This window comes from Nelumbo nucifera, chromosome 4 (assembly GCF_055504915.1).
Source record: "Nelumbo nucifera cultivar China Antique chromosome 4, China Antique-T2T, whole genome shotgun sequence".
In the NCBI taxonomy this organism is placed as follows: Eukaryota; Viridiplantae; Streptophyta; class Magnoliopsida; order Proteales; family Nelumbonaceae; genus Nelumbo; species Nelumbo nucifera.
This window is the reverse complement of record NC_142652.1, coordinates 17,899,521-17,913,308: the sequence shown is the minus strand read 5'-3', so window position 1 is coordinate 17,913,308 and position 13,788 is coordinate 17,899,521. Positions and strand designations below refer to the sequence as shown.

Here is a 13,788-nt window from a genome sequence, read left to right as displayed (position 1 = left end):
CTAGCTATAAGAATATAAATCACGAATATCTTGATTGTATTTTTTTATTTTATTATTGAAAACGAAACCCATCTTCATTCCCAATTTAACAAGAATTTTCTTTCTGTTATTTTTTTACCTTCTTAGGTTACTGCAGTCTGCTTAATCAAAATTAGTTGCAGAAATATACACGTATTTACGCTCGTGATTGGGCGAGGGCGACTGGGCGAGAGGCCTTTCCATTGGTTCAATTCATTGATATAGGATCCTAGTTCTAGCCTTGTAGGTACGGATGTGTAGGGTACGTGGGTCGTTGTGATTGGTAGAGTGCACTTTTCAGTTATTTTGGACGAATAGAAGGGTGTGCTTTGATGTATTTGAGATCCATCATCGTCAATGGATGCGCCCGAAGATTCTAAAGTCCTTTTCACGGGTGCAGTTCTTCCACGTAAGCATGACCCTAGCTAGCGGTGGACCCCGCAGCTAAAAACACGCGCCATGCTATTATGCATGTATGACAACTAACGAGTCACGACAAGAATGCCAAAGTCGATAACGCTTGGACGTCAACCTCTTGACGTCAATAAAACCTGAACTGCGTGTCGACTAACGTGTGAGTCGCAGTGGGGCCAACCTGCCTACGTGTCGACCGTTGCGAAAGGCCAAGGCGTACCTTCTCTACTTAGAAACTGGAAACTCCCGAAGCCGGCCGGCCCCACTTCTTCAGAATTTTCACCACGAGAACCTGTTAGACAATGGAATTCGATTGCGTAGGTTTTGTCTTTGTCGTTACAATTACCTAAATGCCCTCAATACCCATCTCTTATTACTTATTTACGGCTTTAAAATAGCCAAGCGGGCGGGATACGTACAGAAGACGTCCATCCGGCTCGTGAAGGGTACCCATAGCCAGAGGGATAATAATTTACAGATCGAGCTACATCTCCAACTGTTGAAACGTGAAAATGGCCGTTGGATTTAACTCTATCATCGTTCTGATTATACTAATCATGCGGGGCCCATCCAGGTGCGATACTCGACTCCAGATCTCCTATTCACGAGAACTTTGCCCATGCCTATCTACAATACACTATCTTTCGTGAATTGAAAACATCTTCTCCAGTATAATATTATACAGAAGATGAGATATTCTTCATGTATGACTCTGATAAACTTGGGCATGAGATCCGAACTCACAACACTCCGCTAATCGCTGAATTCTGTGTGATACGTGTCAACATGGTATCAACAAAAGGTCGACACTCTCCCTCTTGCAAGTTGCAATTGTTATATGCATACAAGATGATACTCAAAATTATTGGTAGTTTGTCTTTTATACACTTTAACTGGTTAACAACATTCAGAATAAAATCCAACAAATTTTATGATTTCCATTAAAAAAGAGAAAGTTTCTTAATCGTCTCAAGTCGGAAGTTTTGTCATACGGCCCTTCCATATGGAAGGATGATGTGGCAAATTCGAACAGACACCAAGGGGAGCCTTTGGAATGGCCACCTGTTCAATCCTTTTGTCCACGTCAGCTCTGAATGCAGCCTGGTTAACTGTTTCTTCTAAATAATAGCGGGCTGTCGAAAGTTTTAAGAGAAGGGTTTATTCTAATCACGTGGCAAGGGTTTTTGATCCCAAATTTGAATTGACTTAAGGGACCATTTATTATATTAGTTTTGTTTATATATAATTTATATGCTGTAAAGAGGGTGTCGAAAGGAGAAATACATTATCTTTATTGGGTACAAAATACCAGAATTATTATCTGGTTAGGAACTTCGGATGGCGTGGAATGGCAAATACGAAGAAAAATAGACCATTATGGGGCGGGCATATCTAATGATGCCGTAAAGACATCATAACTTTGACCAGCCCAATCCCCACCCCCTTTGAATTTTGATGAATACCATCTGATTGATCACCATTGTTATAATATTTGATTATAAGTTTTTCCCGTATATAATAATCGAACCCATTTTTTAAGCCAATGAAGCAGATTTGTTAGAATGAGAAAGAAAAAGAAGAAATCTACTCAAGTCATTTCTTCATGTGAAATCTACCTTGGGGATAAATGCTCAAATATATGTAACGAAATGGTTCATCAATCAATGGGTATATATAGATATAGTAGGTGGCCAAGCATATAAAACGTTTCTCGTCTCTCCCATGCACACTGGTTTGGATAGGGTCGAGTCGAGGAACCATCAGCAACACATCATTACACGTACTCTTAAAGTCTTAATAACTAATTGAGCCCACCCTCACTTCCCCAAAATATCTATCTATGCGAGAGGAAAAAGAAGAAAAGAAACACGCCCAGAACCGTAGCCAGGGGGTGGTAAACTGGCAGTGAAATTAATGTGGGGATGGAAAGAAATTGGAGTTGGGCCGGAGACATTATCGGCCCAAACCGAACCGAACCCATTAAATAATCCAAAGTAAGGTGATTAAAGTTAAACAAGACATGTGAGCCCAAACCTAAACCGTGGCTAAAAACATGGGACAAGTTTGGCAGGTCAAGAATTAATTGCCAACCCCATCGATGTAGCTGTATCGTTAGCTTTAGTTGTGGGTGCATTTATACCCACATTACACAACAAATCATGGAAGAAAATCAAGGACCCACATTTCTTTTAATTAAAAAAGAAGAAACAGGAGAAGATAAAAGAACAAGCAAAATAATAATGGAACTCATGTCGTTAGCACAGCAATCTGTGGGGCTGAATGCCATTAAAAATATAAGCTCGTATTGTCACCAGTTAGCTACCAAATTAATCCTCTTTCACAATGTGAATACAAGCTTTTTATGACAATTATAAAAATCTCCCCAAAAAATCAAAATAACAAAGTAAAAAAAAAAAAAAAGTTTAATTTTTGTATGATACAACATCTAATATCCTTCATTTTCCCTCACGTTATTTTTTCATTCAGAGAACTTATGCACACAACACTAATCGTAGACAACAGCGAAGCTGCTCTTTCTCCTCCTCCGTCTTCTTTAATAGTTCCATAAACAGTCAAGGTCCACAGGTCCAGCCGAGGTGGATGGATCCTCATGGTTTGAGACAACCGAAGAGATCTCGGTGTTCATTTCAGTCGACAATCCCGTTTCCTGAGAAATGCTTACCATCTCCCTCTCTGTTTTGAAATTCTGCTTCATCATGGTTGATCCATGGTTTTCAAGTAAAGCCCTTAAGAAGGTCTGGTCTTGCATCAAAACGGAACCTGGGTATTGCAGATTTCCGAGACTTGTAGCACCTTGCGTGGTGTAGAATGAGTTTGGGAGATTGAATTTTGAAAAAAGCAATGAAGCAGGGGATGGATCAAAAGGGTTTGTAGAAGAAGCGAACAGAGGAGAGTTGAAGCAATCAATCATCTCTTCCTGGTTTTTCCGGTCCTCCATTGGGTTGGAGAAGCAGGTCACGTGAGCTGTCTCAGCAACAGATGCTTTGGTCTTGCTGTTGTAGGGAGAAGAATCCATTAATGGAGGTAGAGTAGATGGAGCCAATTCATCGCTCAAGGAGCTCATTCTCACTAGTCCTGGAATGTGAATTTTCTTCCCACCTGAGCTCTTTTGAAATACCCTACAGATTACCCACTCGTTCTGTAAAAGAACGAAAGGAAGGAGAAAAGAAACCCATCAATTATTTCACAAAAACATTGTTGACAATGAAAAAGCAAGGGAGAAACAAAAAAAAAAAAAAAAAGAGAAATAGGGGAGAGGAGCTCTACCTTCGCTGTTTTGGGCAAGTTAGAAATAGAGAACTTTCCCTCTAACCTATACTCGTGCATGACCCAGTTGGTTTTTTCTCCTTTGGGAGCTCTTCCTCGGTAGAAAACCAGGGTTTTCTTCATTCCAACCAGTGTTTTCCCTCTGTAAATCTCCTTGTCTTTTCCTGTGGCCTTCCAGTAACCAGCAGCAGTGGCCCTGTTCGTCCTCAAACCAGTTGGGTATTTTCTGTCTCTAACACAGAAGAAATACCACTCCTTCTCTCCCATTTTTGCTCTCCCTTCATTGAATTAAAAGACAAATCTCAAAGTTAAAACGAAATTCGCTTTAAATCATAGGCAGGAAAGAAAAATACAGACGAGAGACAACCTATCTAGAAGACTTACGTGGCATATCCCAAGGTTCACAGTTATTCAAATCTACCTCTCCAATTGCTCTAGCATAGAAGCTGCTGTCAACGACCTTCTTGGACAGGTAGTGTGTTATAAGCTCTTCGTCAGTCGGGTGGAACCGGAAACCAGGAGGCAAATCAATCTGCTCTTCTTCCTTGCTAAACCCAGAAACATTCTCCATTCCTGCCTGAGATCTATCTTTCAGAAACCAGAAAGATATTTCTTCAGGATTCAAATTGGTTCTGACCGACAAGAACCAATTCTCAAAACACAACTTAACCAAACAACCCAACCCAAAGAATACTAATTTCCTGAAACCAGGCCTGCAGCATGCTGTAGAATCTCTAAATTTCAAATAAGTTCTAATCAAACAGCTGAAACTATTTTTCCTTCCCGAATTCAGGCTAATTCAACCCAACACAAAATCAAACTTGAGAGGGAGATTTCTAATGAACGGAATAAAGCTGAAGAGAAAACGATGGAAGTTGGAAGAAAATGGATGAGATGAAGAGAAGAGAAAATAAGAGAAGAGAAGAGAAGAGGATAGAACTGAAAAGTTCCTCACTCTAAGATTGAGAGGTGGTGTTAAGAAAAATGTGTTCTGAGGAGCAGAACCCCCTAAATACTGGTTTTGGACAGAAAGAAACGTGGTTTCTAAGGCAACCGGGTAGGTCGTTTCAGCTCCCTTTTAACTTATCTCAAATAGTTTCTCTTTTTTTCCTCTATAATTTGACCAGATGCAATCCATCTAAATATCCCGGTTGTAAATTTGAAAAAGAACTGTTACAATCTTACTGTGAGTAATTAAATTTAAATAACATTTATAGTCATTATAATTATAAGGTGGTGAAAAGATCAACTAAATTCTTAACTATTAAGTCGCTTTCTTAGTTTGAATCAATCCAACCACAGTTATCTACCATGCAATATAATAGAATTAAAAGGGAAAAGGAAATCAAGCTTAGCAAATTTTTGTTTCACTTTAGGTGGATAAATTTCTTCCTCTTCTTCTTCTTCTTCTTCTTCTTCTTCTTCTTCTTTTCTTTTTAGTGCTAAAAAGACATTCTCAACAAACCTTATCAGTTATCACATCTACAACGGTCTGAATGCGAAGAAGATATACGAAAGCCCATTACCCTAAAATTTTCCAAAAACTAGTAAACGGCACCTTTGTATTATCAAATTGACCAATATGACCCTAATTATATTCCACATGATATTTCATGTTCCTCTCCCATCACCCTCTTTTTTTCACGTTCTAGAGAACTGTTCACAAGGTATATACTCTTGATCAAGTCGACTGATCTACCTCTATGGTTCTACCACATGGCTTGGCCAATATAATGTGATTAAGCTTCTGTCGTATCAACATATAATAAGAGAAGTTTTGAGTTTACTAATTCCTACTCTTTAATTTTTGTATTCAATTGAACTTGATTATTTAACGGGATGATTAACCACTAGACGTGGAGCGTCTTAATATTTTATTGATCCTCCACCTTTTAATTTATGAACCCATTTATGGATATGGACCATACTCACAAAGAAACACACCGACCCATCGATCAATTTTCCTCGCTGGAGCTGTGGGGTGCTAGGTTGTCTGAACTCTCTCTGCATTGAAGGTTGAAAGGACATAAACCTTGGGATGACAACATTAAAATTAACTGGTATAGAATATAGGTTTATATAACCTCTCCTACTAGTATAACAAATAATGACTACAGATGTGGCCGTGGCTTATATTAATGCTGGACTTGTGAGTTGGTGTAATTTAAATGGGTTATGGGTAAAACATCTCTAAAAACGAGGGGGCCCAATCTACACTACACCTCCCAGCCGTTAAGAAATGGGTGGGTCCGGGTCTGATTAGATTGGGCCCTTCGTTTGGAGTGATCTACGGTCTTGTGATTGTGGATCTTAAAGAAACATTTTGGGTTGCGTCAGGGGAGAGTTTGGTTTTGTACTATGGCTCGAGTTTGCTGGAGAATGTTTCATAAGGATGACACACTGGTGCTTGATTGATGGGTTGAACATATCTTCTATTTGTCTTACTGAGAAGTATTATAAAAGATTAATCTTTGCCACCCAACTAATTAGGTATGGTTTGATAACTAATTAATTTATTTTTTGGTTGATTGTTATTTAGTTTAATTAGAGACCCATAAAACATATAGACATGCACATAATAACAATGAATTGGATGTTATCATCCTCCAAATCATATCTCTTGAAAGGATGTTTTCTATATTTTTGTGATTAATTTTGCTCACCACCTAACCACCGGGCCATTTTGGCTGGACCCTTTCTTAGTGTCATTATATTATAGTTCCAAAATGCCCTAAATCTTGGTCTCAAGATAAAACATTTTTCAAGGGTATTGAGGTAATCTCATCTCTTTTTCCTTTTCATTTGGTAGGGGGTATTAAGATGAGACGGGATCTCTTGAAAGCAAAAACTCTATAAATACTCTGAAAGCACAGTTGTCTAAATGCCCCACATTGAAAATATCTCTCCATGAATTATAATTGATATTCTTGATATGCTGTTGGATGCTGTATTTTCAGAGTTCTTGCTTTTATGAGATCGGGCTATATTAAGACACCTTAAATCTTCAAAATTAATGCTTATGCTAGTGCTAGTCTAGCACTTAGAGATGATAATTTTTTTTCATTTTTCTGATACTTGTGGGAACCTGTCTCATAGGAATGATTTTCTCCTGTGAGATGGGGATGGATAATTTTTCATCCCCATTCATTGGTGAAGACGGAACAATAGTGCCCTGTGGGAATCTCTACTTATATGTGTGCATTTGTGTATTAATATTTTTAAACATATGATTAAATATATTTGCATCTTTAAAAAATTAAGGGGAATGAGAATTCCTATAAGAATGAGGGATGGGATCCCATCCCTATGAAGATGGGGGCGAGGATAACCTTGTGCCAGCCGGGACAGGGTTGGGGCTCCCCGTCCCCACCCGGTTGCCTGTTGCCACTCCTACTATCAGTCTCCACCCGGCCCGGGTTTTGTTTATCCGTCTTCACTATTTCAAGTCCCAGTTGGTTGGCCTATATGCATTTGTGGGTTGGTTTTACTTGAAGTTGGTGATCGATAGCCAACTACCCTGCTATCTGGTAGCTATTTGCTTGGTAACTAAAAAACAAAAACAAAAGAATGATAGGGGAGACATTTGTCATTTTCACCTAAAGTAGAGACATACAAGTAATTTGAGCTTTTCTAATTTCTATTCTCCGTCTCTCACATCACTATTACTCCTTAATCTTTCCCTTCTTAATAAAGCTCTCCATTGTGCAAAGTAAGAACTCTCTTCCTTTTCAGGAAACAGATGGAATAATGTGCTGGACGCGTGGCAAATTCGGCTATGCCGAGGAATTTCAATCGTCTTGGGAACCATAAAACCGACGATCAGGATTCATTCTAACAGTCAACGTCTATATCTGCCACGTAAGCAGCCGAGAAAAAAGCATGGACCAGTACCGCCGCATTGGATGGGAGGAAGTAATGACCAGTGAAGCAGTAATCCACCCTTTCCATGAAGCGACTTCCGATTGGACGCACTTAAACCGAACCTGTCCCGGTTTAACTTACCCTTGGTTTGACTGTCAACCCTAGGTGGTGCTGAGCTGGCGTGAAATAATGCTTTCTTTGTAGCAGCAGGCGGTTACGACAAAACTCTAGCTACGTGGCAGAACGTTATTGATCCAGAAGCCCGGGAACTAAGGTCGTAGATAGAGGCGATTAGAGAGTTAGGCAACCTGTTTGTGTTTGGGGCAATTATGAAGATGGTCCGCGAGTCTGAATTCTGGAATGCATTATGACTTGCGAAATTCTTCTACCTTTTTTAAACTAAAATCTATACATTTATGAATGACTGATTTGAATAATATTTTCATGGAAGGCCTAACTCAGAAGTAAGTCGGTTCATTCTACGTGGTTTACAGTTCTCCACATTCTTTTTGTCAATTTACGAGGGAGAAAGAGTCTTGCTTTGCAAATTGAATTACTTGACAATTTGACAAATACTAGTGTTAGGTGTAACTGTGATTTGTGTATGAAGTCAGAAGGAATATAATTCAAAACCCCCACTGCTCACGTGGTCCTGAGTCCAACTGTTTAATCAGAAACAGGAAAAGGAAGAAGAACAAAGTGGAATTTGGATAATGGAAGCAATTTATTGATATTTTTTCGTTTTCAAATTTATGTTCAAAAGGTGAAAGAAATGCCAAAAGGAAAAAAAGAAAAGAAAAAGGAGAATGGAAGGGAGAGGGCTTTATATCTTCTTCACCAAAAGACAAAAAGCCTTATTATCATGTAACAAAATATCTATGGAAGATAATAATGCCTCTATGTGAATGTTCATTAAATATTGCTCAGAGTACAAGTTACAAGTTGATGAAGGGTATAAAAAGTTTAACTACATATAAAAAGAAAATATTCATAATTTAACAATGGATATGGCACTAAATAGAATATGAAACGGCTAAATAAGATTTATAGTTAATTAAGATAGGGCTTAGATGATGATTTGATTTCTAAGACTTTATTAACAGTTTAATATAATTCTCAAGCTGGATCTTAGTTTTTTTTTTTTTTTTTTGATGGACATGTCAAGCTCGGGGTTGCAACCAACCAATGTGTGACATAGGATTTTGTATAATATATGAAGTGGTAGATCCTGGTTGGTCTATTTTATAACAACCAAGGATTCTACATCTAAGTTTTCGTTTAAGAGCTAGTCATCTATTCATATGATGATTGTTTTGATTTTTTTATCATTATTTATTTATTTTCGAGGTGTGTATGGCACAAGGAAGAGTTGACTAATTGCCCATTGATCTACACCATCCAATTTGCAGTTTTACTTTTTATTGTTATATTAGTCAACAAAAATGTGCGGGACCCTATTCATGTAGATTGCCTTGTTCTATTATAATTCGATTAATGTGACCACATAATTAGATAATTTGGTCCATGAGAGAGTCCAACAATTGGGTGGTTCAGATCAAACGGTATGTCATCAATCATTTGATGTAAGGTGGAGTGAATTAATTCCCAATTTCCCATCTTCGGATGTCGCATCATACGGAACGGGAAATCCTTTTCACACTTAGGCGTTTCACATGTATATCCACCGTGAATTGGGAACATCTCCCGTGAAAAATAACTTACAAGTACGCGAGACGCTCCCATTGCATGGTAGGATGAAGGACAAATCTGGTCTCGCATCACACATGTTATATACACATCTTCCGGACAGTGTGAACCAGTAGGTACCATGGTTAAGCTATTTTGTTACCCAAAAGATCTACAACCTTGTTAGTTTGTCCTCTCCCAGGATTTTGTATTAATTCTAAATTATCTGAAACTAGGTTTCTCACAGAAAACTACAAATAGGAAAGATGAATAGATGGGTTTGGGTAGCTTGAATATAACAACCAATTAATACTGCCAAAACAACAGCTAGCTGAAATAACTGCCCTTTTTGTTGAGTCACATGAAGTTTGTTTGGGTTTCTATTTATTCACACAATATACATTTTTTTGTGCATGATAATACTTGAATGAGAATTGTGATTATTATTGTTCATTTCTTTTCCATGAGGTAATTCAATTATTCAAATTAAGTAAAGCTTTTGTTTTTCTTTCCATCCACGAAACCAACGATAGTTATACATATATTTGGGGAACTATGTGAATAGGTGTGTAAACGGTATTCGAAAATCTGTGTTTGAATTCTAGATTTGATTTAATCAAATTGAAATTGGATATGACATGATTCGATTCAATAAATATCCAAACTGATTACATATATTATAAATATAAGTTATATATATTTATATTATTTTAGGTAATGAATATATAATATATTTTATATATTTTATTTATGTAAATAGAATACTTATATATACATTTATATTAATTAATTAAAACAATTAATTGGTCTGATTTAGATCTTGAATTCTCTAATTTAATTTGAATTCACTCTGATTGCAATTATAAGTTGAGATTGGAAATTGATGAGTGTACATGTAGGGGGTGAGCAAATGGGAAGGTTTTACCTAGAGTTGAATGGAATCAACCTTGAACCAACCCTACACAAGCTGTTACTAGGTAGGGTCTGGTTCCAAATTCTTGAAATCGACCTCCACCCAGGTTGATTCTAGGGCCTAGGGGTTTACCTATCCAATTGGCCTTGGTGGAACCGGCCTTGGTATCAAACTTGCCTTGAAATAAATTCCAATACTTTGAGGATGTGAAGATTTGAAAATCAAGTTTTTAAAGTTAATATATATAATTTTGAACTATATTATTATTATAATTGTTGTTGTTTTTATTATGGCTCAATTTGGAAGGAGTACAAATACAAATACGTAGAATGCAATACCTTGTATTTTGTATTATTTTGTATGTATTTGCACTATACATATTTGTATTTGTATCATTCCCAAACTGAGTATAAAAATCAAATTTATAAAGAACATGTTCCATTTTTGTAAGCAGGGAGTTAAAGAAATAATAGGTTTCAACCACTAAGACCAAAACTGACCCTGAAACCAATCTTGACACTTTGACAGGATAAGTTCCAACTTTTGGCTTGGAACTGAACCGAACCAATCCATGTTAACCCCTACTTACATGTACATGCAGATGCAGTATGCTAGGAATAAACAGAGGATGAATATGTGCTACAAGAATACATGCATGTATATTTATATGTATATATCTATGTCTATGTAGATTAGGAATATTAATTATATAATATGCATATTCTTTGCACATCCAACATATTTTTATACTTAATATGCACAACTTGAGTTAGGTTTCCCACACTAAAGGAATGAAGGCATCCTTACACCCATACACAGGAAGATTGCTGGTAAAAGATAGCAGGTTCATTGGTTTCACCACTTAATCACCCACATCTTAGCTACTGTTTTCCCATACCTTTTATAAGCACCAAATCCTCTTGACATATCTGTTAAAATTTACATAGCCCTTTCTATTCATTTTGTTTCTGAAATGGAAGAACAGAATGTTTCATCAATTTCTTCATCCCCAACTGGATACAGCAAGGGAATGGTGGTGTTCATTTGCATGCTTATATCATGGGTCTTTGTTCATAGATGGAACCAGAGGAACATGAAAGGACCTAAAACATGGCCTCTTGTTGGAGCAGCAATTGAACAGCTAATGAACTACAACCGGATGCACGATTGGCTTGTGGAATATCTGTCTGAATTGAAAACTGTGACGGTTCCTATGCCCTTCACTACTTATACTTACATTGCAGATCCTGTTAATGTGGAGCATGTTCTCAAGACTAACTTTGCTAACTATCCCAAGGTAAAATATATTAAGTCAAGTAGATTATTTTTCTTGTTTGTCCTTGAAGATAGATCCTGAATTTCTAAGATCTTATACTTTTCTTTCTTTAAAGGGTGAAGTTTACCATTCGTACATGGAAGTTCTGCTTGGAGATGGGATATTCAATTCAGATGGGGAGTTGTGGAGGAAGCAAAGGAAGACTGCAAGTTTCGAGTTTGCATCCAAGAACCTGAGGGATTTCAGCACCATTGTATTTAGAGAGTATGCATTGAAGCTCTCTTATATTTTATCCCAAACATCTGCTCAAAACCAACAAGTAGACATGCAGGTCACTAGCAACTCTCTGACCCTATATTTATATTCTACTCACAAGTTTCTGCTCTGTTATATGTCCCTAATAACATACATTTTAAATCTTACATTTTGTAACCATAACCATGTTGCATTGCTAATGGGTTCTGGAGTTTCTCTTGGTTAGGAATTATTAATGAGGATGACCTTGGACTCTATATGTAAGGTGGGATTTGGAGTAGAAATTGGAAGCTTGGCTCCTGAGTTACCTGAGAATTGCTTTGCTCGGGCTTTTGACACTGCAAACATTATCGTCACTCTTCGGTTCATTGATCCTCTTTGGAGAATAAAGAAATTCCTCAATGTGGGCTCTGAAGCTCAACTTGATGAAAGCATTAAAACTATTGATGGTTTCACATACTCTGTGATTAGGAAAAGGAAAGCAGAGATACAAGAAGCTAGAGTTCACAGTAAGGATGTTAAGGTAGGCAGGCTGATGATGATTAAACCATTTTGTTAATTGTTACCCAAAATCCAAAACTAGGAACTTAGTTTATTTTTCGCTCTGTTGCTCTGTTTATTCCTCATTTAACGGATTAAACCTATGATGAGTTTTATCAGTTAAAGCATGATATACTGTCAAGATTCATTGAGCTGAGCGAGGACCCAGACAACAACTTAACTGACAAGAGCCTAAGAGATGTGGTCCTCAACTTCGTAATTGCTGGACGTGACACAACGGCCACAACACTCTGTTGGTTTATCTACATGATAATGACTCATCCACATGTAGCTGCTAAGCTGTACTCAGAGCTCAAAGCAATTGAGGAAGATAGGACCAAAGAAGAGAAGCTCTGTTTGCTTCCATACGACCCAGAAGACCACACATCATTCAACGAAAGAGTAACCCAATTTGCAAGGTTCCTAACTTATGATTCGCTTGGAAAGTTGTCTTACTTGCATGCAGCCATTACAGAGACACTTCGTTTATACCCCGCAGTCCCTCAGGTGTGTCATCTGTCTCCGGTTCTTATTTGAGACTGATATTTCAGGAGTAGTTAAGCTCATAAGGCATAGTGATCGTGACATAGTACATAAAATTATGTGGGAGACATTAAAATGGTGGTCCAGAACCAGAATCCTCACCTGAGCCCGGAAATTTCTACTACATTTAATTGGTTTAGCTTTTGCAGAGTAAATGTTTGGTTGGATCCATCTGAAAATGAATGTACAATTGTAGGACCCCAAGGGCATCCTAAAGGATGATGTGTTGCCTGATGGAACCAAACTTAAAGCAGGAGGGATGGTGACCTATGTCCCCTACTCCATGGGGAGAATGGAGTACAATTGGGGCCCTGATGCAGCTTCTTTCAAGCCTGAGAGATGGTTCAAGGATGGCTTCTTCCACAACTCCTCCCCGTTCAAGTTCACTGCATTCCAGGTAACTTTAGTCACTCTTACTCATACTGGAGTAGACAGACAGACAGAGTCACCTTCATTCCACAAATTAACCTCCACATTATTATATATTAACGTGCTCCTTTGTTTTGCAGGCTGGGCCCAGGATATGCCTGGGGAAGGACTCCGCATACCTGCAGATGAAGATGACACTCGCCATCTTGTGCAGATTCTTCGAGTTCAGACTGGTGCCCAACCATCCTGTCAAGTACAGGATGATGACAATTCTATCAATGGAACATGAACTGAAGCTCACTGTAACCAGACGTTCTTAACTTGTCACTTTGTAGATTAAGCTAATTTAGGCTTTCGATCTGTTGTTTTTAGAAGTGTTGTAAATCTTTTTATTTACTACGATACTCACAAGCTATTAGTTTAGTTTGAGGGTGCAACGTAGTTTGAACTGTTATTATAACCTGGATTGAACTGGATTATATCACAAATACACCCCACGCGAGATAAAGATCGTAGTACCAGCATCCCCTCCCCTAAAAATCTAACACGAGTATTGGAGTTGGGACAGCCCATTATTAATGCATCACATTCAAGCGGACAACCCATTATTTAGGCCTAGCTGTCT

At 37.9% G+C, this 13,788-nt stretch overlaps 2 protein-coding genes across 2 annotated transcripts; one reads left to right on the top strand and one right to left on the bottom strand.

Annotated features, from left to right (window-relative positions):
* Window positions 1–2,687: 2,687 nt before the first annotated feature.
* LOC104598088 (NAC domain-containing protein 100-like) lies at window positions 2,688–4,697 on the bottom strand. Its single transcript, XM_010259988.3, has 3 exons — window positions 4,105–4,697; window positions 3,721–3,998; window positions 2,688–3,592 (listed from the first exon to the last, which is right to left on the bottom strand). The coding sequence occupies exons 1-3, from the start codon at window positions 4,289–4,291 to the stop codon at window positions 2,987–2,989; spliced, it is 1,071 nt and encodes a 356-aa protein (XP_010258290.1). The 5' UTR covers window positions 4,292–4,697; the 3' UTR covers window positions 2,688–2,986.
* Window positions 4,698–11,145: 6,448 nt separating this feature from the next.
* Window positions 11,146–13,514, top strand: LOC148792056 (cytochrome P450 704B1-like). Its single transcript, XM_088886650.1, has 6 exons — window positions 11,146–11,477; window positions 11,572–11,787; window positions 11,938–12,234; window positions 12,372–12,758; window positions 12,991–13,191; window positions 13,304–13,514. Exons 1-6 carry the CDS (start codon window positions 11,154–11,156, stop codon window positions 13,481–13,483), a joined length of 1,605 nt encoding a protein of 534 aa, XP_088742776.1. The 5' UTR covers window positions 11,146–11,153; the 3' UTR covers window positions 13,484–13,514.
* The last annotated feature ends 274 nt before the right edge of the window (window positions 13,515–13,788 follow it).

Bases quoted from the DNA above. Each gene is read 5' to 3' on its own strand.
- LOC104598088 (XM_010259988.3), bottom strand. From the start codon at position 4,291: ATGGAGAATGTTTCTGGGTTTAGCAAGGAAGAAGAGCAGATTGATTTG. The intron at 3,999-4,104 runs GTAAGTCTTCTA...AATTCAATGAAG, and splicing joins TGAACCTTGGGATATGCCAC to GGAGAGCAAAAATGGGAGAG. The intron at 3,593-3,720 runs GTAGAGCTCCTC...GTTCTTTTACAG, and splicing joins ACTTGCCCAAAACAGCGAAG to AACGAGTGGGTAATCTGTAG.
- LOC148792056 (XM_088886650.1), top strand. From the start codon at position 11,154: ATGGAAGAACAGAATGTTTCATCAATTTCTTCATCCCCAACTGGATAC. The intron at 11,478-11,571 runs GTAAAATATATT...CTTTCTTTAAAG, and splicing joins ACTTTGCTAACTATCCCAAG to GGTGAAGTTTACCATTCGTA. The intron at 12,235-12,371 runs GTAGGCAGGCTG...GAGTTTTATCAG, and splicing joins TTCACAGTAAGGATGTTAAG to TTAAAGCATGATATACTGTC.